This window comes from Procambarus clarkii, chromosome 22, assembly GCF_040958095.1.
Source record: "Procambarus clarkii isolate CNS0578487 chromosome 22, FALCON_Pclarkii_2.0, whole genome shotgun sequence".
In the NCBI taxonomy this organism is placed as follows: Eukaryota; Metazoa; Arthropoda; class Malacostraca; order Decapoda; family Cambaridae; genus Procambarus; species Procambarus clarkii.
The window spans coordinates 43,588,698-43,616,268 of NC_091171.1; the positions used below are offsets into that span (position 1 = coordinate 43,588,698).

Below are 27,571 nucleotides of genomic sequence, written 5' to 3' on the forward strand. Positions count from 1 at the left end.
CTAACCTAACCTAACTTTTTCGGCTACATAACCTAACCTAACCTATAAAGATAGGTTAGGTTAGGTTAGGTAGGGTTGGTTAGGTTCGGTCATATATCTACGTTAATTTTAACTCCAATTAAAAAAAATTGACCTCATACATAATGGAATGGGTAGCTTTATCATTTCATAAGAAAAAAATAGAGAAAATATATTAATTCATGAAAACTTGGCTTATTAGGCAAATCGGGCCTTGCATAGTAGGCTGAGAAGTGCATTCTGGCTACTAGGTACGACATATATATATATATATATATATATATATATATATATATATATATATATATATATATATATATATATATATATATATATATATATATAAGAACCCACTTCTCAGCCTACTATGCAAGGCCCGATTTGCCTAATAAGCCAAGTTTTCATGAATTAATAGTTTTCGACTACCTAACCTACCAAACCTAACCTAACCTAACTTTTTCGGCTACCTAACCTAACCTAACCTATAAAGATAGGTTAGGTTAGGTTAGGTAGGGTTGGTTAGGTTCGGTCATATTTCTACGTTAATTTTAACTCCAATAAAAAAAATTGACCTCATACATAATGAAATGGGCAGCTTTATCATTTCATAAGAAAAATATTAGAGAAAATATAATAATTCAGGAAAACTTGCCTTATTAGGCAAATCGGGCCTTGCATAGTAGGATGAGAAGTGCGTTCTGGCTACTAGGTACGACATATATATATATATATATATATATATATATATATATATATATATATATATATATATATATATATATATGTGTGTGTGTGTGTGTGTGTGTGTGTGTGTGTGTGTGTGTGTGTGTGTGTGTGTGTGTGTGTGTGTGACAGAATCCCAAATATGTCTTTTTTAATTATACTGGTCTCTGATTACTGACTAATATTTGAGTTTCATAGTTTGTGTTGTTTTCGTAAGTTGAGAGAAAATTTAAAGTGTTTTCAGTTTTCAACCCATTTTTTTGTATTATGAAATTAATTATTAATCCATTTCAAATACATTATAACATTTGCTGATATATATAATTTATTTACTGAGAATGAGGTCAAAATACAGTGGTCATTGTTCAGAGAACATTTTCTTAAAATTATGTTTACGAACATTCTAAAACTGTTTTCTAACACAAATCATATAAAAATTTAATGGTTCTCAAAGTAATCATGTATTATATAATGGCATAAATCACATTGAACATAATGAAGGTCCAGGACCTTGTATGTGGATTTTATGCTAGACTGCAAATATGTTGTCTTGTAAAGGTTGTGTTATGAACACTGGCTGACAGCCTCAGCACATAGTATAGTAACATCACCATTTACAATTGTTGTCATTCTTCCTTTAGAGTTCTGACATATGCCTGGCAGCACTTCACATTGGTGCCATTAACAGCACTGGAGGATTTGTCACCTTCGAACATGAGACCAATGTACCTGAGAGAGTCTATGGCACCACCAGGAACAGGATTGTTTCAAGGAGCATGTGAGTGATAATGAATATGTGTAATCTAGCCATAAACAATAGTAGATCGTCTCTAATGAGGTGATGGTTAGGAGACAGTTTTTTACTAGATGACAGCTGAAGAAACAGGTATGGAGATACGTTTTGGCTAGGAGGGACAGGTTACCTTGCAATGATTTCGGGGCTCAACGTCCCCGCGGCCCGATCGCTTACCAGGCCTCCCCAGGTAGGGAGGAAAAATCTATAGCTTGAAAAGATCAGTTAAGAAGCAGACTTTGGCCAGATGTTGACAGGTATTGGGCAGTTTTTAACCAGCTCAGTGCTCAGGGAAGTCTCTGGAGAGGATGGAACAAGCTGAGGTTCAGGAGTTAGCAGGTAAGAGGACAGACTGGTCAGGAATCAAGTCAAATTACAATTTATATTAATAAATGGTTGTACACATATAATTTTATAAATACATATATCATTTTATAAATAATTACATTTATAATGTTATAATAAATACTAGTAGTAGGCATCCTGCAGCCTCGGATGATTATGGAGTTGCGCTCTGGTTGTCGAGGCTGAAGTGTCCTCTCCAGGGTGCAAAGCCACGGTAGGTTGATATGGAGTGACCCATACAGCAAGTCCCCTCGTGGGCATGGGTTACAGCAGGGACCTGCTGTAAGGCAGAAGGGGCTCAGAAGGCAGAATACTCAGCCCCTCCGACTCCCGGGATTCACCGGAGTCTCCTTGGCCCCACAGGAGAGGACTAGCAATACCCACCACCGCAGGTCTTTGCTCCCACCACTGTAGGGGGGGTGCCACTGATTCACCCTGGGAGCCCTTCAGTCAACCATAGGGAAACTGCTGTTAGCAATTCCGGCCTAGACCCGTGGAGAAGTGAAGGAAGACTCAGGCTTACCTTATAACAATAACTTCCCCTGAGTCTTGCCTGCCAGACAAAAAGGTTGCAGGAACTCCTTTCCCACCTGCCTTCTCTATCTTCTTCTTAACAAGGTCGTCAGCTGGGTTAGTATATCTGCACCCCAGCGATGCAGTTCAGTGGGTGTATTCTATACTGTTCGTTGCCAGAGTGTTGCTACTTCCATGGATCTGCCACTGGACTGTCAGCCCAGGGTACTCTCCCAAAAGGTCTGTGTGGCTTTACCTCTCTCCAGCCACTACGTTACTTGTTGCCACCATGTTGCCTCCATTCAGGCTCTGATACTGGTCGGATGGCCTAGGGTACACTTTTATATAAGTCTGTGCTGCTTTACCACTCTCCAGGGGATAAGAACTTCTATAGAGAACGTGATGTTCCCTAGGTGGTACTATGATAACCCTAGATGGTACTATGATAATGGAGGCACACTTAAACACAATGATAAAATGTGTGAATTTACAGACACAAATTACATGATCACACATACAATCACAAGCAATACATGAAAATGAAAATAAGGATAATTAATCTGGAGATCGTCAGCAACTCTTCTTTCATGACCTCCAACCACTCCTTCCACTGGGCAGATTAGACAGGAGTCACACACTCTTTCACAGAAGGGCCTCTTCGCCACCTCCTCTTCAACTGTCCTGTCGTCCACACACACTGTCCTCTCCAACAGTCCTGGACACAAGCTGCCCTGCAGCCTATTCTACTACTAATGTAATAATGCTATACTGCAATACACATATGCAAATATCGTGGCCTATCTAGCCTACTCACACAAGGGGTAATGGGAGGGAAATTTGATCTACCTTTACATTCCTGGCTCACGACGCCTGTCCCTCGATGGTGTGAGGTTCCCACGCTTCCTTAGTCGGTCCTTGACGATCCAGAAACGTTCCACAGGTCCTCAGGTGACGTGAAGCCTTCACGTCATCGCCGATCCAAACCCAAAGATTCAGCTATCCCAATCCTGGTTCACCAGTGGGCACTGAGCTAATCACTATGTTCACACACTCGTCCCTTCCACAAGGCGTTGCTCCTTGTCCTAGGAACGGTGTCGTCCCTCCAAAACCCTCAGTGGACGTGACTCGGTCACAGCTAGGCCTGTCCGCCACACCTTCCAGACCCTCAGCGTCGAGCGGCGCCGCCCAGCGTCGTCGCCGACCAATTTTCCAAGTTTGGCACTCCTTTGCCCAATGTACTTGGCTTCTTTCTTGCTTCCCAGAAGCGCAGGGTCTCCAATAACGATGGTGGGCTGCGATGGCTAGTTTAATCCACTGAATAAGGCTTGTAGAGCCTCAAATTCTCGAGAGGTGACCGAGGCGCGTCCCCTCACCTCCACAGTCAGGTCAACCCTGACGTTGGCGCCGCCCGGGGCACTCGGTGACGTCACGACAAGCTTGTGCAGATAGTAGTTTAAAATAAATAAACAAGCGGTCTACAATTTTCTAAAGCTTATACATGGCAGATATCGGAAGTTTTACGTTAGTTATTAATCATTAATAATTAATGTTTGATAATAGTAAGACATAGGTTGACATTTAGGAGGTAAGGTAGGTTACATGGAGTTGATTGGGTAGGAACGGCAAACCATCTCTTGGAGGGAGCTGAAGGGCAAACATGACACGGAAGCATCATGGCAAAATTTCAAGAGGGGTTATCATGGAACTTGTTCAAAAATATGTGCCGAAAAGGTGAAAGACAAGAAAGGGAACTAGATGGATGACACAGGTTGTAAGATGAGCATTGATAACCAAGAGCAACCTCTGGAGAACGTATAAATCCACGATGGATATCATTGATTATGAGTTACACAAAGAGACACTAAACTCAGCCATTCAGAAAATCAGAGCAGCCAAAAAAACTACGAAAGAAAAATTGCCCAAAACATAAAGGAAGATCCAAAATCGTTCTGTGCCTGTATAAGAGGTAAAACCAAAAGAAAGGACTCAGTTGGACCCTTAATAGATGAGACTAACCAAGCTGTATTGGATGATAAAAGGGCAGCAAACACTCTTAAATAATTGTTTTATTAAATCAGTGCTCACACATGAATGGTTGGATGACATTCTATCACCCACACAAATGTTTGAAGGAGGGATGAAAAATGTCATATACATCAATAGCATTGATGAGAATATTACAAATCACATCATCAAATATGCAGACGACACAAAGGTTTATGGTAAAGTGGGAAATGATAATGATATTGAGATCTTACAAAGATATCTACATGAACTCAACAAATGGTCAGAAGACTAGCAAATACTTTTTAATATTGACAAATGCAAGACCTTGCATGTATGTGGGGCATAACAACCCACGCTACGACTACTAAATTAATAGCATTACATTACAGCAGATTGATGAAGAAAAGTACCTTTGCGTCAAATTCCACCACTCATTAAAAGTTGCACAACAGGTGGGTCCAGCAGTCAGAAAAGATAACCAAACTCTTAGGATAATAAAGTGTACTTCCGACTACAGGGAAAAGAAGGTAATGATTCAACTGAATAAATCTCTGGTGCGCCCCGTGTGGATTACTGCATGGCACCTCATTTTCGGAAGGACATAGTAGGAGAAGGTGCAACACCGGGCAACACAAGTCATTCCAGAGCTAAGTCATCTTCCGTATCAGGAACACTTGAAATCCAAAGGGCTATCAGCACTGCAAACCAGACATGACAGGGCGGATCTCATTGAAACTTTTAAAATACTAAACAAGTTAGAGGATGTTGATCCGAATATTTTCTTCGGGTCAGATGTAACACAAACAAGAAGCAACGGTTTCAAGCTCAGCAAGCCACTATGTAGAACTGAGAACAGGAGATACTTTTTCACCCACAGGGTTATTAACGCATGGAACCGCCTACCCGCCTAAGCCGTAACTGCCCGAACTGTGTAGAGTTTTAAAATATTCTTGGAAAAGTTCATGCAGGCAAATGGGGGGGGGGGGGGACCTTCGACAAGCCGCCGGTTTCCTGTTCTCATCGAGGCCACTAGGGTTAGTGGCCCTTAGGTAATTCAGGTAAATAATGATAATAATAATATTAATAAAAATTTATTTGGAAGAAGGTACAATGGGTTGGTGAGATTACATAAGATTGGTATTTTTACATTTTAGCAAAGCCACTAACACGCGTAGCGTTTCTGGCAGGTCCTTAATCTAACATATCAGGTAAAATGAAAAGGTGCATTGCAGCAAGGTCTTATATCAACAAATAACTACAATATAAGTTGACAGAGATGATTATACTGGTAAAGATATATGTCTTAAGTACTAATATTGGGGAAGTGGGTAGTGCAAGATAGTGTGAGTTTGAAGCGCAAGGTAGGAAACTATGAGGATGAAATTAGGTGCTTTTTTATTTTACTTCTGAATAGGTCATAGGGTGGATAATTTTTTAATTCGTCAGGAAGTGAGTTCCAAAGACTGGGTTCTTTTATTTGCATGGAGTGTTTGCACAGATTTAGTTTGACTTTAGGGGATTTCAAAGATATATTTATTTCTTGTGTGGCGCTCATGGGCTCTATTACACCTATCAAGGAAAAGTTTCTGATCAAGATTATCATTTCGATACTAGGTTTTTTACATGTAGATAGCACATGAGAATGTGTGGAGTGTATTTAGCATGTTAAGGGGCTAAACAGAGGGGAGGTGTGTTGTCTAAAGACAGAATTTGTTATAGTTCTGATAGCAGATTTTTGCAAAGTGATGATGGGCTTGAGGTAATATGCAGTGGTGAACCACAATGCACAGATACCGTATGTAAGATAGGGATAGATTCGCGCCTAGTATAGTGAGAGGAGAGCAGAATAGGGAACATAATATCTGATTTTAGAAAGTATGCGGACCGTTTTTTAGACTTTTTTGACTATGTGTTGTTTGTGGGTACTGAAGGTGTCTTTTTTTATACTTTTCTGGAATGCCTCTGCCAAGTAATTTTAGATTGAGATCTTGGTATAACGAGTTCAGTGATTTAAAGGGAACCACATAACATATTTGCAGTACTGAACTTTAGGTTGTATTCTGCACTGTATCTTTTACATATTTCAATCAGGAATTAACAGGTAAGAGAACAATCTTTGGTCAGGAGGAGACAGGTAGGAAACAGTATTTGGCTTCATTGGTGGATAGGTAAGAATGCAGTGTTTGGTCTAATATGAGGACATTCTTTGATTATAAGGAAATAATATTTGATTTGGGGAAACAGTTGGCAGTCATGGAATAGTCTTTTGTTTGGGTAGGAAGATGTGGGGTAATGGTTGTTGGGGGTGGAGTGATAAGTATAGTTGACTTGGAATAACAAGTTGACGACATACTATATACACAAAATGACAGTTGGGCTACTAACTTGTATTAAGTAGTTATAGATGGGAGACATTCTTAGCCCAAAAGGTGCCAAACTGATAAAAGCTGAAAAGCAAAAGAAATTGGTTATGGTTGATAAGGAGCAATTCATGATAGAATTTGTTATTTTATTATCTGCTGTTCTTGATCAACCATCAAACTTGTCTTTTTACAGGAACGTAAACTCCTCCTCAGCAGTATACAAAATAATAAAGACCAGTCCTGCTGTTACTCAAGAGGGTAAGACCTTGTCAGGCTTGTTGCATCATTATAATATCTGGCCTTCCTGTGTTATTTTTATTGCTTCAGTTGCTTGACTATTCCCACTGTTCATTCACCTAGTAACTTGTGCCCTTGTGTTCCATCTAGTACTATATGTATATACTCTACCCTTCGCTTCATATTAGCACAATCTTTCTTTCTCATTTTTCACCAGTTCATATTTACTCACTATTTAGCACTAAGAGATCTGAACATCAGTGCAATATTTTTATACCAAATACTCACTTGTACAGAATCTACCCTTTGCAACTTGGTTAACTCTAGTACCATGTACCCTGCTTTTAACTCCAGTATTCTACTCTTGCCGTGCTCTAATAAAATTTACCCTTCCCTTTCTTCACTAAAGTAACATATCAACCATTTGTCTACTCTTGTACCACTGTTCACTTCACATACAGTATGTACTACTGTACCATTTCTGATACCATTCAATTGCTTTACTATAGTACCATGAATTCTTTCTCTACTGCATTACAGCACAATGGAAATTCCTTCTAATACATTATACTAGTGTAATATGTAATTGTTGTGTGTAGTACCATGTACCCCTGACTTTTTGTACGCTTAGTACCCTGTATTAATGAAGAGAAGGAAATTATAATTATTTAAGTATAGTTACAGGATGAGAGCAACACTCGTGGTGTCCCGTCTTCCCAGTACTCTGTCGTATAACGCTTTGAAACTACTGTTTGCAAAAGTGAATTTTCTTGTATTTCGTCGGCAGCTTTGTTTAGTTAGTTTAAATCTGTGACTTCATTCTTGAAGTTCCAGGTCTCAGGAATTCTTCCATATTAATTTTATCTATTCCCGTGACTATTTTGTACGTAGTGATCATGTTACCTCGTTTTCTTCTATCTTCTAGTTTTGGAATATTTAATGCCTCGAGCCTCTCCTCGTAGCTTTTGTCCTTCAGTTCTTGGAGTCATTTAGTTGCATGTCTTTGCACCTTTTCTAGATTATTGATGTGCTTCATAAGATATGGGCACCATACAACCGCTGCATATTCTTTAAAAGCAATTCTGAAATTGGAAAGAAAATTGGAAATTTGAAATTCGGCAAAACAAATGGGCTGTGTGTTGTCTGAAAGCAGTGTTTGTTATAGTTCTGATAGCAGATTTTTGCTGAGTGATAATGGGCTTGTAGTAATTTGCAGTTGTTGAACCCCATGCACAGATACTGTGTGCAAGATAGGGATAGATTAGTGCATAGTATAATTAGAGGAGAGCAGAGTAGAAAATATAATATCTGATTTTAGAAAGAATACCGACCGTTTTTGTGACTTTTTTGGCTGTGTTGTATGTGGGTGCTGAAGTTCAGTCTCTTGTCTATGTATAGGCCAAGGAACTTTCCATCATTTTTATTGCTAATGCTAACATTGTCTATCTGAGGTGGAGTTTGATTTGATGATTTACTACCAAATAAAATGTAGTAAGACTTATCTATGTGTAGTATGAGTTTGTTGGTTGCCATCCATGAGTGGACTTTTTTAATTCATTGTTGAAAATATTATTTAGTGTGTGGGGGTTGGATCAGAATAGATGAAGATAGTATCGTTAGTAAATTATATAGGTTTAAGATTGTTAGAAACATTTGGCAAATCATTGATGTATATAAGAAATAGGAGAGGTTCTATGATGCTGCCCTGTGGCAGTCCTACTGTTAATGGTAGAGTGGGGGAGTTTATGTTACAAGTGGCTACATATTGGTGTCTGTCACGGAGATAGGAAAGAATATAGTTCAGAGCAAGGCCTCAGATACCATAATGGTGAAATTTAAGTAAGAGGTAGTTATGGTTTACAGTATCAAAGGCCTTTCTCAGGTCAATGAACAGGCCAATTCGGAACTCATTTTTGTCAAGGGCTGTGTAGATTATATAAAGCAGACTAATAATGGCATCATTAGTACTCTTTTCGGAACGGAAGCCAAACTAGTAGGGACTTAATATGTTGAGTTTTACAAGGTAGGAATTGAGCTATTTGTAAATAATTTTTTCAAATATTTTTGAAAGTATATGTAGATTTGATATTGGTCTGTCATTATTTGTGTCAGCTGTCTCGCCTCCTTTATGAACTGGCGTCACTCTTGCTTTTTTAAGGATATTAGGAAACGTATGACCCCTCTAGAGATTTGTTGAACAGCAGAGCTATGTGTAATGCAATTATTATAACCCCTTGCCTTGTTTCACCTCGGTAACATAAACCTTTGCCTTCCTTCAGCTTGGTAACATATACCCTTGCCTTCCTTCAGCTTGGTAACATAAACCCAGTGCCAGATACCATCATTGCTGCAGTGTCCTACAAATCATTATATAGTACAGGGCATTTTATTACTATTAAATCAGTTGTGTAACACGTTCCTTGTACCATCGTAGATTGTGTCATTCAGATATAGTGATTTCACGAGAGCTAGTCACGTGACATATTGATGCATTGTTACAACATTCGTTTTGGTGGGAAGTTGGTTAGTCTGTTTATTTACAGATTTGCGTGGAGATGTGGTGATGGTGCACAACTCCTACTCTGACAGCAAGTATTCTGGACGACGGCTCAGTTTAACTTGCCTCAGCCAGGATATGACCACCAAGCTCACAAAGGGAAGCTTGGTCTCCTGGAGATATGAGACAAGTAAACAAATAGATGGAGGTAACGAAGATTTCTAGTTTTTATTAACAAGTTTTTTTAAATTTTGTATCATACGAGTTTTGATTAAAATGTGCAAGCATGTACATTTATTTATTTATTTGTGTATATGAAGGTACAGTGGGTCATGAAAGTTCTGTATATATGTTGGTGATTAAACAGTATGTTCTTGAAAACCAGTAACACGCATAACTTTTCGGGCAAGTCTTAAAGCTAAACAAAGAATTTGCCAGGAAGCACACACTTATCAAAAACGAAAAAAAAGAATCTTAGGGAAAACATTTAAACATATAAAATGTTACAAACAATTATTTCTACAAGGATATAGTAGTTGGTTCATTGTTACCTGCCCACCACCAGTTCTGCCTCTGTGGACACACTGTTAATCGATCCAGTTTTCGTTTGCCCCAGGCTGTCTGAAGTGTCATTACAGCTAACCTGCCTGTGGTCTACCCTTAGGCCCATAATGTTCGTAAGTTCTAGGCTTTGGCCACTGTTTTCATTAATAACTTGTCATGGGTTGATATTTGGGCCGCTAGGGTGTTTTGGAGATCTAACAGGGTCTTGGCAGTTTGGTATCTGGTTAATGTTTCTGGTCCCATTCAAGACCAGAATGGAAAGACTAATTCCATTAAACTAATAAAAAGATTCCATTAGTAAGACTAATGGAAACGACAAGAGACTGAAGAACAACGCTGAGAATAATCAGCGATAAAGGAATTAACAAAGTCAGTGGACAGGAAGCCCAGGTAGGTGACGGTCAGCGGAGGTGGAGGCTTCTCTTCCCAACCTCGTGAACACTGACCTACCACTAGAAGCTGCTATGGACAGTCAACCTTGGAAGAGACGGGGGGGGGGGGGGTAGAAATAGCCTAAGCTACTCTATCCCTTTGAGATGTATTTCTTTCTTGTCTCAATAAACATACTTGAACTTGAACTTGAAAGAGAGCACCACAAGTTCGAGCCACTACTGAAGGAAGGTGTGAACAGACCGTACTTTACTGTAGGTTCTACAGAGGCTGTTACGTCTCTGACCCATTAGGGATATCGTGGAACTTTCATGGAAACACCAGAGGAGAATGAGAAACTCACGAAGGTGATTATTTACAAATACCCTCGTATACTAGAACCCGAATTCATTCTCAACGACCGACGATTTGTGTGGGTTTATTAAAGGTGAAGCTAGGAATCAGGTGGTGGCTCTAATGAGAGGTGAAGTTCCCGAGAAAGTGTTCATCACCGGGGCTGGCTACAGGCAGGTGACAAAGTATGTGGAAGAGCCCGTAATATGCCTGAAATGCTGCAGATGGGGACACAAATGTTGCCGCTGTCAACATGATCCATGATCTCGGTTCTGCGGAAAGTCTCACCTCTCTAATATGTGTCGAAACAAACTTCAACTGGGTTAGAAAATAGTCCCCCGATGCTGCAACTGTGGAGGTGTTCACAACGCCAGCTCAGCTGTGTGTAGCAAGAGGCCGAGTATGGATGTTCCCAGACCAGAGAATGTTAGAGCAGGCAAGAGCTCTTACTCAGACACCGGGAGAACAGCAGAGAAGTCAGCACCAAACAGCGCCAGTGAACCGGACGAATGCATGGGGTAACTCGTCAGGTTTCAGCAACAGGCAGCCACGCCACCATTCAGGACTCCGGCAGTGATAGTATAACGGTGAGAGAAGTCATGGTTACTCGGGCTCAGAAAGATGGCCATAATGGTATTGTCAAGGATTTGTGGGCTGAAATAAGGAAAGTTGGCGAGTAAATACGAAATCTTGGGCAGAGAAGTGAGTCCACTGGTGCAAAATAAACATTCAGGTGAGGTTAAAGGAAAGTAACAAAACAGTAGTGAAGGAAAGGCAGGAAATAGTGGTTGAGGACAATTATGAAACAATGGGAGATGAAATGAATGAAAGCAAAGTGTAAGTGATGGTAGTCGTAGTGAAAGGAATAACTATGTAATTAAAACTAATATAAATAAATCAGTGGGGTCAATAATAAACGTTTAAGGGCCTGCAAAAAACACTCGAGAAATGCAATGTTGAGTTTACCGGTGAAATTGGAAGGAGGTTGGAGATATTATAAAATGAATGGCTATCATTTAGTGAACTTATTGGGGATGAACTAGAAAGTGCATTGTTTAATAATGGATCCACTAGATCAAATATTCACTTTACTGAAACAGGCACGTATATATAAATCAAATTGAGATATATCCTAGCTGTAAATACCCTAAGAGGCAATAGTCAGACTCAATGATGTACATGAATACTCAAGTGCACAATACCTTAACTGCAACCTCGGGCACAGATGTTGAGTGCATATCGTATTAACAGCCCATCCAGGACCTCTTTCTATATAATGCCAGTACTAGATTTCAAATATAATATCGTGTAAAAAGACCCAGGGTCTTTGTCTGTGTAATGCCAGTACTAGTGTGGTATAATCATATATCATTTACTCACAATGCTCAATGTGATGGAGATGACACCAAAAGCAATAATAAAATGACAAAGTTTTCTTAAAAGCAAACTACAGACACATAAGATATATATATGACAGTGTCAGATCACGGAGGAAAATTGAAATAGGAATTTCCTTAAGTACTTTCGTATATTAATACATGTTCAGAAGGAGTGGTTTTACAGGTCGAGTACTGGACATAAATAGGCAGGAGAGAATGGTGGAGTGAGGTGAGGTACAATACGTGGACACTGCAGAGGGCCTATTGGCCCATCCGATGCAGCAACCACACACAGGCCCACACATGGATAATTATAGCATAAAAAAAAGTAAATATTTACAATGAATTAGTGAAACAAATGTGTTCCAATGATCTTACTTAAATCGCCCTTTAATTGATCTATTAAAAATGGATCTAAGTTATATAAACCACTGCTAATGTTCAAGTTACTTTCTTTTGTGATCTGTATCAAAGCAGATTCAAATATGTTTCTGTTATAGGTGCTTTTACAATTCGTTATTGAAGAAGCCATCTCCCAATCAATTTGGTGAGCATCTTCTGACAGATGAACAAACAAAGCATTAGACAATTGGCCATGTCTTACAGAGTATTTATGTTGCGAAATTCTACATTTCAAATCTTTAGATGTTTGCCCAACATAGAACTTATTACAGTCTTTACAAGGTATTTTATAAATGACACAATTATCACTACGAGGGCTGTTCCTAACTAATAGCTTGCCAACAATATTTTCGTAGCTAAACAATACATGTATATTAAAAAGTTTCAAGGCCTTGACAATATTCTCAAACCCAGAGAAATATGGTAAACATAACATTCTTTGGGCGAATTCTTTCACTGCATACATTATTATAATATATACGACGTGCTTTGCTACGGCAAACTTCCAAAAAACTCAGTGGGTAACAAAGCTTGAGACCAATCGAATCAATATTCTTAAACTCTTCGTCTAAGAATTCTGGACTCACAACTCGAAGAGCTCTTAGATACATTGAAGAAAAAATTGACTTTTTCACATTGTATCTATGCTCTGAAAAATAATGAACATAAGATAAATTATTAATAAATAAAGAATGGAAGTAACTGCAAAGGGCCTATTGGCCCATACTTCCTCTTGATGCTTGTATATTGGTGCGGAGTCTTGAAGTGGGTAGAATATAGTTATGCATTAATTGGCTGTTGATTGCTGGTGATGACTTTTTGATATGTAATGCCTCGCAGATGTCAAGCCGCCTGCTATCGCTGTATCTTTGTATCTGTGTTGTTTAACAAACAGCACAGAACTCATCGATTGTTTGTTTAACAAACAACACAGAAATCTTCGATAGATACAGCGAATGGATCAGGATGCGTCTTCTCCCTTCTGAGTTCCCAGTGGGCGTGATCCAATCACAACAGCTCTGAATACCTCGGAGTTCCACTGACGGCAAGCCACTCCTTACTCCTGCCGCAGCCATTCCCTCGACTCTTCCAAGACTATCAGCTCACAGCTCTCGGCGCGCTGACACCGCTGGAACTCGGCTTCCTCGCTCTTCCCTGAAGTACTGTAGTCTTCTGAAGTCAATAAGAACTTGTCAGTTTACGTAACTCCACTGAATGTGACTCGTGGACCTCGGAACTAGAGAGCTCAACCAGCGCACGACCGTTCTTGACGAAGCGCCACGAATCTCTGCAGGCTCAGCGCCCCCAGGCCCTGAGCTAGGTCTCCCGGTGATGTCATGGCGGGCCCTGATTGGTCAGTCACGTCACATGACCTCGGCCAGCCAATCACCAGCCGGCTGGCACCGTCCACAAAATGGCGGACTTGTAGGCAGGGGGTCGCCATTTTGTATGAACACGGGGGCGCAACCCCCTCCCCCCCCTCTCACCTGTCAATCTTATAAATGCAAATTTCTCCATAAATAGGTTATCATTTCGATAGCCTCATATATCAAAAGACTCCCTGCATCTCAGGGAACCTGCAGGGTAGTGGATATGACTCTTAACACTGGCATCGGGGAGAAATAGGAGAGGGCATCATTTGTTTTGTGGGTTTTTCAGTCATCCTGATGTGTTCATTTCCCTTCGCTGTGGATACAGAGCTGCTCTCTTTTGTCACCCTGTTCCGAACTGGGAGTGTTTTTGGTGGCTGTTTATACCCTCTCCATGATTGTTTGGGGTTTTTGTCGTTTCCTTCTGCTTGGTGTTTCTCTATCCTTCCTACCAGTTTTATTATGATCTTTCGGGACCTTCAGGCTCGATGTCCAAACCTACATTGTGCGAGGATCCTGTGCTGCACTTTCTAATTTTTGAATTACGTTTAAGTATATGGATGGTGAAATTATCAAGACAAATGGGGGCGACCTTCAACAAGCTGGCGGCTTCCTGTCCTCGTCGAGGTCACTATGGTTAGTGGCCCTCAGGTAAATCAGAAATACTGAAGAAATTTTTCACGACTTGTACAAGACCAAAATTTGAATATGTAGCAGTTGTATGGTTCCCATATCTCGAGAAGCACAACATTAATCTCAAAAAGGTGCAAAGAATGCTATTAAATGGCTTCTGGAACTAAAAAATAAGAACTCCAAGAAGAGACTGGAGGTGTTAAATATGCCGAAGCTAGATGATAGAAGGATAAGAGGTGATATGATTTACAAAATAATAACAGGAATTGACAAAATTGACAGAGGAATTCTTGAAACCTGCAACTTAAAAAACAAGAAGTCATAGGTTCAAGTGAAGGAAACAAAGGTGCTGAAAAAAATACTAGAAAGTTCTCGTTTGCCAACAGAGTGGTAGAGGGTTGGAACACGTTATGTGAGAAGGTGGTGGGAACCAAAACCATCAGTTGTTTCATAGCATCATGTGACAAAAAGTACTCGTCAGATGGGACACCACCAGCGTAGATCTTATCTTGTAACTACACTTGGGTTTACACATTTTCACATGTATAAATACACAATGTCCTCACACACATCAATTAACTGGAAAAGGTGCAAAGGCATGTTCTAAAATGGCTTCTGGAACTGAAAAACAAGAGTTACGAGGAGAGGCTATTAAATATGCCAAAACTATAAAATAGAAGAAAAAGAGATGATATGATCACTACTTACAAAATAATAACAGGAATCGATCAAATTGACAAAGAGGAATTCCTGAAACCAGCAACTTCAAGAACACGAGGACACAGATTCATGCTGAGGAAACAAAGGTGCCAAAAAATATATTAGAAAGTTTCCTTTGCAAAAAATAGTGGTATACGGTTAGAACATGTTAAGTGAGAAGGTGGTGGAGGCCCAAACTGTCAGTTGTTTCAAAGCGTTATATGACAAAGAGCGCTGGGAAGACGGGACACGACGAGCGTAGCTCTCGTCCGGTAACCACACTTAGGTAATAACATGTTTACATACTGCAGGCACTGTTATCATAACAATGGAATATTTACAAAATATTTATGATTATATTTACCTTCCAATAAATATCCAGTTGAACAGTACTGTACATGCATTTCTGTTCCTTGATTCCAGTAATTACATCTGAGAATGAGCATCAAATGATCCTGACGGCTGACGGTGGTAACAGGCATGTATTCCGCTGCTTGGGGAGAAGTCCTGCCACTGATGTTGTAGCTGCTGTCCAGTTTTATGATGGTAAGTATTAATCTTGGCACATAAAGTATTAACATTACCTCATTCCTCTTCTGAAAATAAACCTTCAGTGAGTAAATAATATCTCACCACCCCTTATAGTCCTTGACCCACTGTGTGTCTAGACTAGTTCACACCCTCCCTCCCTCCTGGTCCTACCTCATTATGTGGCACTAACTCATGTCCTGAACTAGCTGTGCCTTAACGCCAGTTCACATGGTCCAGACTAGCTGTGTCAGCAACAAGAGTTGTGGTTATGACCCATTGTGTTGGTACCATCTTACATTACACTGATACAATGTATCAGTACCAGCAATCTTGACCATGATCCACTGTACCAATACCAACACCAATTGCCCTGACTCATTCAGTAATAACCCTCCTATTGCCAGGCTAAACAAAAATTATATATATATATATATATATATATATATATATATATATATATATATATATATATATATATATATATATATATATATATATATATATATATATATATATATATATATATATATATATATATATATATATATATATATATATATATATATATACAAGAAGGTACATTGGGTTTAAGAATACGAAGCATTGATACTTTTACATTCTTGCAAAGCCTCTAACACGCAAAGCATTTTGGACAGGTCCTTAATCTAAAAGATAATTTCAAGTAGGTACCATAATTTGTAGAAAAAATTTAAGAATATTTACAGGTACATTGTAAGAAAATTTGAAGAAAATTAATTGGAACATTGTAGTAAAATTTGAGGATTATCAACAAGTACATTGTAGCAAAATTAGTGTTCAACATAACAACTATGATATAACTTGATAGCAGTGATTATATTGATGATGTTGCATGCTTTAGGTAAATATATTGGGGGAGTGGGTAACACAAGATACAGTGCGAGTTTAAAGCACAGGGTAGAAAACTATGGGGATGAAATTAGGTACTTGTTGGTTTTACTTTTAAATAAGGCATAAGTTGGACAGCTTTTTAATTCGTTAGGGAGTGAGTTCCATAGACCAGGTCACTTTATTTGCAGTGTGTTTGCACAGATTTAGTTTGACTCTGGGGATATCAAAGAAATATTTACTACTGGAGTGGTGAATATAGGTTCTGTTACAGTTACATCTGTTAAGGACGAGTTTCAGATTAGGATTAGGAACACGTTTTTGTGCATGCAAATAGCACAGGAGAATGTTTGGAGTGAGTGTATGTTTAGCATATTTAGGGATTTCGATAGTGAGTTATTGTTCTGATAGCAGATTTTTGCTGGGTGATGATGGGCTTGAGATAATTTGCAGTACTTGAGCCCCAAACACAGATATCGTGTGTAAGGTAGGGATAGATTAGCGAGTAGTATAATGAGAGGAGATCAGAGTGGGGAACATAATATCTGGTTTTTGAGAGTATACCTACAGTTTTGAGACGTTTTTGGCTATGTGTTGTATGTGGGTACTGAAGTTGAGTCTCTTGCCCATGTACAGGCAAAGGAACTATTAGTAATGAAGAACCAGACTCTCGATAGAATACTTGAGCCTGCCCAGATTACAAGTGTAAGGCCTGTGATTATCTTAGCCTACTGCCCATGGCCTGATTAGTGATGTGTCAGCAACAGTCTGTGAACCTGACTAGCTGTGTTATCACTAATCCCTGAGATTCTAACCACCTGTGTCAAAAACACTATGAATATAGGAGCCCCATGGTTTTTAAACCACTATCCAGCAAATGTTAGAAATAGTGCCAAAACAAACGGGGGAATTTTCAAGAAGGAATTGGGCAAGTTTCTGCTGGAAGTGTCGGATCAGCCAGGTTGTAATGAATGTGTAGACCACTACAAGGAACAGCCATACCAATAAAGTTATCAGAGGAAAAGCCTGAACCCAGCGGAAGGAGAAGAACTCTTGAATCTGTGTATAGGTAAAGCTATGTATAAACATTAAATTCTATGACTCAGACCAGCTGTATATTAAGCTCCTTGCCTTTGACTATATGTGTGAGAGCAATAGTTCACATGGCTCTAAACTGGTCATCAGCACCAACATCTGGAACACTGGTGTAGTAAGTAGTGCACTCGCCATGTAGACAAGAGGACCTTGACTCGAATCTGGAGTAGAGTGTGGAGGATTGGGCAGTATTCCTTCTGTTTCCCCTTGTAACTAAGTTGTAACCGAGGACTTGACTGTAAAGGGATTTTCAGAACATTTATTGTAAAGTACGAAGTAACAATGATACTGAGGTTATCATTGATTTCTTTACATGAACTTAAGTGGTCAGAGGATTTGCAAATGATTTTTAAAGGTACCTGATTGTTAGACGATTTGGCTGGTCGTATTTCAGGAAAAATTAAGAATAAGGACCTGTCCGCAAATTAAGGACCTGCTATGCGAATTAGTGACTTTACAAGAATATTAGAACTCTTGTATATATAAAAAAATAATAAAAACATAGAGCTCCGCATAGAATTACAGTATAGTTAAGAGCAAGGCCGCTGAATTAAGTATTAAAAAGAATACTCAAGTATTAATCTTTGATCTCTGATAAATTAATAAAAGTGTACAATAATGAGCAAACCGAAGGTAAATGCCTTTTCGTTTCCACTGCTAAACCTGCAATAAGGAAAGCAAGGGCCTAAATGGCCCAAGCACCACCATCAATGATACGGTTGAAAGTAACGAGGAGAACAGATGAGAAAATGAAAGTGACATGATTAAAGAACTACAAGAAGGTCAGAAGTGTTTTGATGAAACAGTTTATGGACTTTCAACAATCGATAATTAACAATCGTGTAGGCGTGATTCCAGAGGTAAACCAGGTTAACCGGGGCAGAAATTATTCACTCAAGGGACAACACTCTGAATGCAGGCAGAGTTGAAGATAGTGACGTAGAAGATCTGGCGAGAGCAGTAGAAGCTTTGGATAGAAAAAAACGAGGAAACAACCTCATCATAAGGAACCTAGCAAAAGTAAAGGGTAAGAATGACCAGGAAATCGTTGAGGAAATGATAGTGAAACTGATAGTTAATGAGGAGGATCTTAGTCTATTCAATGTTAGGGGGATAGGTAAGCCTGAAGCGAATCTGGTACGCATAACCATTACAAACTTTAAACACAGAAGGAAAGTACTCACCAGTGCACATAACCTAAAAGATCATGAAGGGTATACGCAAGTCTGTATCTCCCCAGAACTCACAGTCGAACAGCTAAAAAACGACAGAGTACTAAGAAGCAAGATAAAGAAGTTACGAAATTCAGTCGCATACAAAGCTAATGATCAGGAGAGGATGGGTGATAAAGATAGTAGATGGAGGAGAGTACATAGTTCCACCCAGCCAGGCCGATCTAACCTTATATATCTCGGAAGACAAACAGGCATAAAACCGGAGTGAAAATGAACAGAATAATAATGTACAGAATCCAGGAGATATCTCTCAGCCCAGTAACAACGTAAGAAAGTTAAATTGCTTATACACAAATGCCAGAAGCCTGGTGAATAAATCTGATGCATTGTGTGCATATGCTGAGGCCGAGAATCCTGACTTCATTCTTATCAGTGAAACATGAGGACGAGAGGACATTATTGAAGGGGAATTCCACCTCCCAGGGTATCATCCACCATTCAGAAAGGACAGAACAACAAAAGCAGGTGGTGTACTGGTTTATGTGAAAGAGGACCTGAATGCAACCTCAAATGAGGAACTGAACACCATGGGATCCTCAGGGTCTGTATAGTGCAACATACTTGCTCAAGATGATAACAAACTGACAGTAGGGGTATGCTACATGGCTGACACAGCAGCAGCAGAGGAAGTTCCTGCTCTGTATAATGTGATATATGCTGCATCACAAAACCCAAACTCTTATAATAGGCAATTTTAACCAAGGGACAATAGATTAGGTAAATCGCAAGCAGGAGATCAATTTCTATACCTGGTGCAGGACTCCTTTCTCATACAACATGTGACCGAGTCCACTCGAGGTAACAGAGTTCTAGACCTAGTGCTAACATCAGAAGAGGACATGATTGATCAAATTCAAGAAGAGGAAAAGCTCGCCCCATCGTGCGATCACAATATTCTAAGATGGAATACAATTACAGAAATTTACGTAAAGGTTCAGGATGATGACTTTCTAGATAACCATCGAGGAGACTATCACCTCCTGGAGGGAACTGATAGGTGATCATGGCATGGAAGCATTATGGGAAAATTTCTAAAAGGTCATTACTGAACTCGTTCAAAGATACATGTCAAAAAGGAAAAAGAAAAGAAAGGGAACAAGATGGATGACACAAGTAGTACAAAGAGCTTTGTTAACTAAACGTAAACTATAGAGACGGTAAAAGTCCACGACGAACATCATGGATTATGAGATATATAAAAGGTCATTAAATTCAGCCAACCAGGAAATCAGATTAGCCAAAACAAATTACGAAAGAAAACTTGCCCAAAACATAAAGGAAGATCCGAAGTCATTCTATGCCTGTATAAGAAGTAAGATCAAAACTCAGAACTCTGTAGGACACCTAAAAGATGAAACTAACCAAGTTATATTGGATAAAAAAAAAGTAGCAAACACTCTGAATGAATACTTTACATCAGTGGTCGCACTAGAAAGATTGAATGACATTCCATCACCGACACAAATGTTTAAAGGAAGTGTGAAGAGAATGAATTAAGGGATATACCCATAACATGCGACACAATCAGGAGAACACTGTCACACTAAGACTCAAAAGCTCCAGGTGAGGATGGATTTCAATACAAAGTGGTAAAGGAACTGGCAAATGCACTATACACACCACTGAAACTACTTTTTAGAAAATCCCTGGTCCAAGAATAGTTCCAATAAATTTGAAATATGCAAATGTTATCCATATTTTTAAAAAAGACTGAAAGAGCTCGGCAGAAAACCACCGTCCGATCAGCTTGACATCACACATCTGCAAGCTCATGGAGAGAATCCTAAGTGATGGAATCATCCAACATCTCACAGAGAACACTCTTCTAAAATCAACACAACATTTGTTTGTTAAAAATAGATCATGCCTTACAAACCTGCTCACATTTCTGGAAAAGGTAACCGGCTGTTCAGACAAAGGACTTCCAGCAGATGTACCTTACAAGGACTTTGCTGAAGTTTTCGACAAGGTACCACAAGAAAGACTGGCAAGGCAATTACAGGCACATGGAATAAATGGGAGAATACTGGAATTTATAAAACATTGGTTAAAACAAAGGGTCGTATTAAATGGGAATGAATCTAACTAGAGAAATGCGGAAAGTGGGATGCCACCGGGGTCCATTTTGGGGTCAACCCTTTTTGTCATATGTCATATGACAATGATATAGATGAAAATAATACAAACCACATCATCAAATTTGCAGATGACACTAAGATCGATGGCAAAGTGGGAAGTGAAAATGATATTGAGACTTCACAAAGAGATCTGTATGAACTCCGTAAATGGCCAGAAGACTGGCAAATGCCTTTTAATGTCAATAAATACAAGATCTTGCATGTGGGGCATAACAATCCACGTCACAACTAGTAAATTAACAGCATTACGTTACAACAGATTGATGAAGAAAATGACCTTGGAGTCAGAATCCATCATTCCCTGAAAGTTACACAACAAGTGGGAGCGGTAGTAAAAATAAGCTAACCAAACCCTGGGAATAATCAAGAGTACCTTTACCTTTAAGGGAAAAAATGTATAGTCTTTCAACTGTATAAGTTTCTGGTGCGTCCCCCACCTGGATTATTGCATCCAGGCATGGAGACCTCATCTTCAGAAAGACATGGCTGCTCTGGAGAAGGTGCAACACTGGGCAACTGAAATCATTCCAGAGCCAAGTCAACTCACGTATCAGGAACGGTTGAGGGCCACAGGGGTAATAACACTGCAAACCAAGCATGACAGAGCGGATCTCATCGAAACCTTTGAAATACTGTACTGAACAGTTTGGATGATGTTGATCCGGACAATTTCTTCAAAAGGTCAGATGTAATATGAACGAAGAGCAACGGTTTCAAGCTCAACAAGCCACAATGTTGGACTGAGAACAGGGATACTTTTTTACCCGTAGCGTAATAAACCCATAGAACTGCCTACCCGCCCAAGCCGTATATACCAAAAACTCTGTTGAGTTTTAAAATACAGCTGGAAAAGATCATCAGGGCAAATGGGGGGACCTTTGACAAGAAGTTGGCTTACTGTCCTCGTCGAGAGCTTTAGTATTAGTGGCTCTCGGGTAAATTCAGGTAAATTAAATGAGTGCAGTTATAAATTGGTGGAAAATGTGTAGCACGAGACTAAGACAGAGTCACTGGTTGGGAGATTATCACACCCAACAGAACTGCCTAATGGTTCGTAATGATGCTTACTAATGTAGATAGTTACATATAACATGTGTAGTCATTGTGATAACTGCAAAAACAATGTGTTATTGTTAGAGGAATATAATATGGTGCACATATTAGTGACATAATTATGTTTGGGCATTCAGATGTCCCCAATGTTTTATTATAGAAATTTCTCAAATGGCGCACTAGTAAATAATAAAACTGCAAAAAAAATTGTGAGAAAAACAAATCAGCGGCATTGAAATAAACATGTAAAAATATCTTTGTGTGATCTCCTGCCGCACGCCTGGCCCGGGTAACCTCTACAGGCTGGTAGCTGCACAAACACTTGTGAATCAGTGACATCATTGCAAGATTTCATCCCTCCACCACAGCCATAGTGAGCCACTTATCCCCCCACCCCTCCCCCTCCCCTTGATAACGGAATGCATTTTAACAATATTTAATCCACTGTGTCCATGCCAACTTGTGTGTATCATTTACCCTAATTATATATGGCTTAGATGCTGTAATCTGCTGTGTTCTGCAGTCCATTTAATATCTCTCCATCAATAATTTAAACAGTATAAATCATTTTTACAAGAGCATTCTGGTCCATTGTTTTGCTACAGCCAAGTATCACTCCCCGTCACCCACTGTGAGGTTCAGCAAGGGGGAAGACGTGATCATCCCGCTGGTCAAGAAGGAACAGTCACTGTCCAGTAATGTGGGAACTCAGAGACTGCCAGACGCTTGGTCAGACACCACTCGCCAGATTCCTCTCAGCTATGGACCCGCAGATCTCAGTCTCGCTGGCATATACGTTGCTGGTGATGATTATGCGGCCTGCTTTGACGTCATTATTCGTGGTAAGTTGTAATGTTTGGTATATAATAAAATAACTAGCTTTTATTTTAATTAATCTAATGCTTTGTTATATTATATGTTAGCTTGTTTTATTCTTGTCAATATAGGATGACAATTAACCCACATTTATTTACCTGATTTACCTGAGGGCCTCTAACCATAGTGGCGTCTATGGGGACAGGAGGCTGGCAGCTTGTCGAAGGTCCCCCCTTCTCTATTTGCCTTGATGATCTTTTCCAGGTATATTTTAAAACTCAACACAGTTCTGGCAGTAACGGCTTAGGCGGGTAGGCGGTTTCATGGGTTAATAACCCTGTGGGTGAAAAAGTATCTCCTGTTCTCAGTCCTACATTGTGGCTTGTTGAGCTTGGAACCGTTGCTCCTTGTTTATTACTTCTGACCTGAAGAAAATATTCAGATCAACATCTCTAACTTGTTCAGCATTTTAAAAGTTTCAGTGAGATCCGCCCTGTCATGTCTGGTTTGTAGTGTTGTTAGCCCTGTGGCCTTCAACCGTTCCTGATACGAGAGATGACTTAGCCCTGGAATGACTTTTGTTGCCCGGTGTTGTATCTTCTATAGAGCAGCTATGTCCTTCTGAAAAGGAGGTCTCCATGCGTGGATGCAATAATCAAGGTGGGGGCGCACCAGAGACCTCTACAGTTGAAAGACTACATTCTTTTCCTTAAAGGTAAAGGTACTCTTCATTATTCCCAGGGTTTAGTTATCTTTTTTTACTGCCGCTCTCACTTGTGCAACTTTCAGTGAATGATGGATTCTGATTATAAGGTCCTTTTCTTCATCAATCTGTTGTAAGGTAGTGCTTTTAATTTGGTAATTGTGACGTGGATTGTTATGCCCCACATGCAAGATCTTGCATTTAATGACATTAAAAAGCATTAGCCAGTCTTCTGACCATTTGTGGAGTTTATGTTGATCTGTTTGAAAGGTCTCAATATCATTTTCACTTCCTACTTTACCATAGATTTTAGTGTCACCTTTAAATTTTGTGATGTGGTTTGTAATATTCTCATCTGTCATTGATGTATATAACAAAAAGGGTTGACCCCAGAATGGGCACCTGTGGCACCCCACTTACCACATTTCCCCAGTCATATTTATCCCCATTTAGCACGACCCTTTGTTTTTTTTGTTTTAACTATTGTTTTATCCATTCCAGTATTCTCCTATTTATTCCACTTGCCTGTAATTTCATTGTTACTCTTTCAAGTGGTACTTTGTCAAAAGCTTTAGCAAAGTCCATGTACGCTACATTACCGGAAGTCTGAACAGCCGGTTACCGTTTCCAGAAAAGTGAGTAGGTTTGTAAGGCATGATTTTTTTTTTAACAAACCCATGTTGTGTTGATTTTGCAAGATTGTTCTCTGTGAGATGTTGGATGATTCCTTCCCTTAGGATTCTCTCGGTGAGCTTGCAGATTTGTGATGTTCAGCTGATCAGACTGTAGTTTTCTGCAGAGCTCTTTCTGCCTTTTTTGGAAATTGGGGTAACATTTGCATATTTCCAATCTAGGGGTGAACTATCCCATGGAACAAGGATTTTTTGGAAAGTAGTTTCAGTGGTATACATATTGCATCTGCCAGTTCCTTTATCATTTTGGATTAAATTTCATCCAGACCTGGGGCTTTTGAGTCTTTTATTTAGTCACTGCTCTTCCTGATTATGTCGCATGTTATGGGTATATCCCTGAATTCATTCTCTTCACCTTCTTTAAACATTTGTGTGGGTGATGGAATGTCATTCAATCTTTGTAGTGTGAACACTGATGCAAAGTATTCATTCAGAGCGTTTTTTGCCCTGTTATCATCTAATATAACTTGGTTAGTCTCATCTGTTAGTGGTCCTACAGTCCTTAGTTTTGGTTTCACTTCGTATATAACCATAGAATGACTTTGGATCTTTCTTTGTTTTGGGCAAGTTTTCTTTCGTAGTTTCTTTTGGCTAATCCGATTTGCTGGGTGGCTGAATTTAATGACATTTTATATATCTCATATTCCATTCCATGATGTTCATCGTGGATTTATACCGTCTCCAGAAGTTCCGTTTAGTTAACAAAGCACTTTTTACAACTTGTTAAAACTTGTCATCCATCTTGTTACCTTTCTTTTTTTTCTCCTTATTAACACATACCTTTGAACGAGTTCAGTAATGACCTTTTTGAGATCTTCCCATGATGCTTCCATGCCATGATCACCTATCAGCTCCCTCCAGGAAGTGTTTTGCAATTCCTCTCTCATTCCTTGATAGTTTCCTCGACTGTAATCTAGAGAGTCATCATCGTGAACCCTTACGAGAGTTTCTGTAATTGTATTCCATCCTAGAATATTGTGATCACAATGCCAGGGTCTAATACATTCATTCATCAGCCCGGTTAGCTCCGGAAAGCTGAAGGGGCTACCCCCAGAAAGAGTTTTGTTAACTAAATGGAACCTCTGGAGATCCACAATGAACATTTTTTTTTTTTTTTTTTTTTTTTTTTTGAGATATATACAAGAGATGTTACATTCTTGTACAGCCACTAGTACGCGTAGCGTTTCGGGCAGGTCCCTGGAATACAATCCCCTGCCGCGAAGAATCGTTTTTTCATCCAAGTACACATTTTACTGTTGCGTCAACATCGTGGATTATGAGATATATTAAAGGGCATTAAATTAAGCCACTTCGGAAATCAGATTAGCCAAAAGAATCTAGAAAAGAAAACCTGCTCTAAACATAAAGGAAGTTCCGAAGTCATTCTATGCCTATATACAAAGTAAAACCAAAACTAAGGACTCGGTAGGACTCCTAAACTATAAGACTAACCAAGTTATATTAGATGACTAGCTGTACCCGGCCATGCGTTGCTGTGGCTGAGCAACGCATGTGCGCATGATGTTGATCCAGACAATTTCTTCAAAAGGTCAGATGTAACATGAACGAGGAGCAACAGTTTCACGCTCAACAAGTTACAATGTAGGAATGAGAACAGGAGATTCTTTTTCACCCCAAAGCTTTATAAACCCATGAAACTGCCTACCTGCCGAAACCGTAACTGCCAAATCTCTATTGGGTTTTAAAATACAACTGGAAAAGATCATCAGTATTCGAAAAAAAATCATGGGTCCCCCTCCTAGGTGCTGGGGGGGGGGTGCTCATTATTGAGAAGGCGACCATGGGTAGCACAGCTGCAGCTCACAGCACTGCCATGCAGCTTGTGTTCACAGCATCACTTAATATGAACAAAATAAATATTATAAATATCTCTTTGATAACCCCAGAGTCAAAGTAAATATGTGCAAATCTCCATGCAAATAAAAATTTGCCTTATTCAGAAGTAAAGCCAAAGTATCTAATTTCATCCTCATAGTTTCCTACCTTGTGTTTCAAACTCGCACTGTATCTTGTGTTACTCACTTCCCAACATTAGTACTTAAGACACGCATCTTCCCCAGTGTAATCATCGCTGTCAATTTATATTGTAGTTATGTTAAACTAAAACCATGCTACAATGACCCTGTTCATCTTACTTGATATGTTAGGTTAAGGATCTGCCCGAAACGCTGTGTAATTACCTAAGTGTAGTTACAGGATGAGAACTATGCTTGTGGTGTTCCGTCTCCCCAACACTCTGTCATATAACGCTTTGAAACTACTGACGGTTTTGGCCTCCACCATCTTCTCACCTAACTTGTTCAAACCGTCTACCACCCTGTGAATTTTCTTATATTTCTTCGGCAACTCTGTTAAGTTAGTTTCAATCTATGACCTCTTGTTCTTGAAGTTCCAGGTTTCTGGAATTCTTTCCTATCAATGTTATCGATTCCTGTTACTATATTGTACGTAGAGATCATATCGCCTCTTTTTTTTCTATCTTGTAGTTTGTGTGACTGGCTTTGCAAGAATGTAAGAACACCAATGTTACATACTCTCACAAACTCATTGTACCTTCTTGTATATAAATAAATAAATAAACTAAAGTCCATTTGTGGTTAGCTGCCAACAGTTAACCACAAATGCTTAGCAGTCATCAACAAACTTAGCAGTCATCCACAGATGTGTTGCTGTGTTCCTAAGCTTGTTAATTAAGCAATAATTGTGTTGCAGAATGTGAGAAGGAGAAGTACGGTATAGAGTGTCAGTATGATTGTCCCAAGTGTCAACATGGGGGTCAGTGCCACACACAAACTGGCACCTGCGTCTGTCCTCCTGGCTTCATAGGTGACACCTGTCAACATGGTAAGTTTATTATTTTCTTGCTGTTATTTCTTTAATCAGATTGTATATACTTTCAGCCAACCTGCTTCCATATGCAGCCATCAGTCAGCCCTTGTTAAGTAATCTTTAAATTTTGTTCAATGTACCTATTAATATACTTCCTATATACAATGTACCAATGTACCTATTAATTAATAGTATATTAATATTAATGTACCATACTATTAATATTAATATAATATTATATAGGTACAATATACCTATATAATATACCTATTAATATTAAAATATTAGTACATTAATAAACTAATATACACAGTATATATATATA

At 39.3% G+C, this 27,571-nt stretch overlaps 1 protein-coding gene across 8 annotated transcripts in view; it reads left to right on the forward strand.

The window, feature by feature from the left end:
* LOC123761307 (uncharacterized) overlaps positions 1-27,571 on the forward strand; it is a 183,572-nt gene that overhangs the window by 13,043 nt on the left and 142,958 nt on the right. For all 8 annotated transcript variants that reach the window (XM_069328914.1, XM_069328913.1, XM_069328915.1 and 5 more), the window contains exons 5-10: positions 1,383-1,519; positions 6,956-7,020; positions 9,543-9,704; positions 15,690-15,812; positions 22,791-23,027; positions 27,130-27,261. In XM_069328914.1, coding sequence (XP_069185015.1) covers positions 1,383-1,519; positions 6,956-7,020; positions 9,543-9,704; positions 15,690-15,812; positions 22,791-23,027; positions 27,130-27,261 — 856 coding nt within the window. The remainder of the gene's footprint in view (positions 1-1,382; positions 1,520-6,955; positions 7,021-9,542; positions 9,705-15,689; positions 15,813-22,790; positions 23,028-27,129; positions 27,262-27,571) is intronic.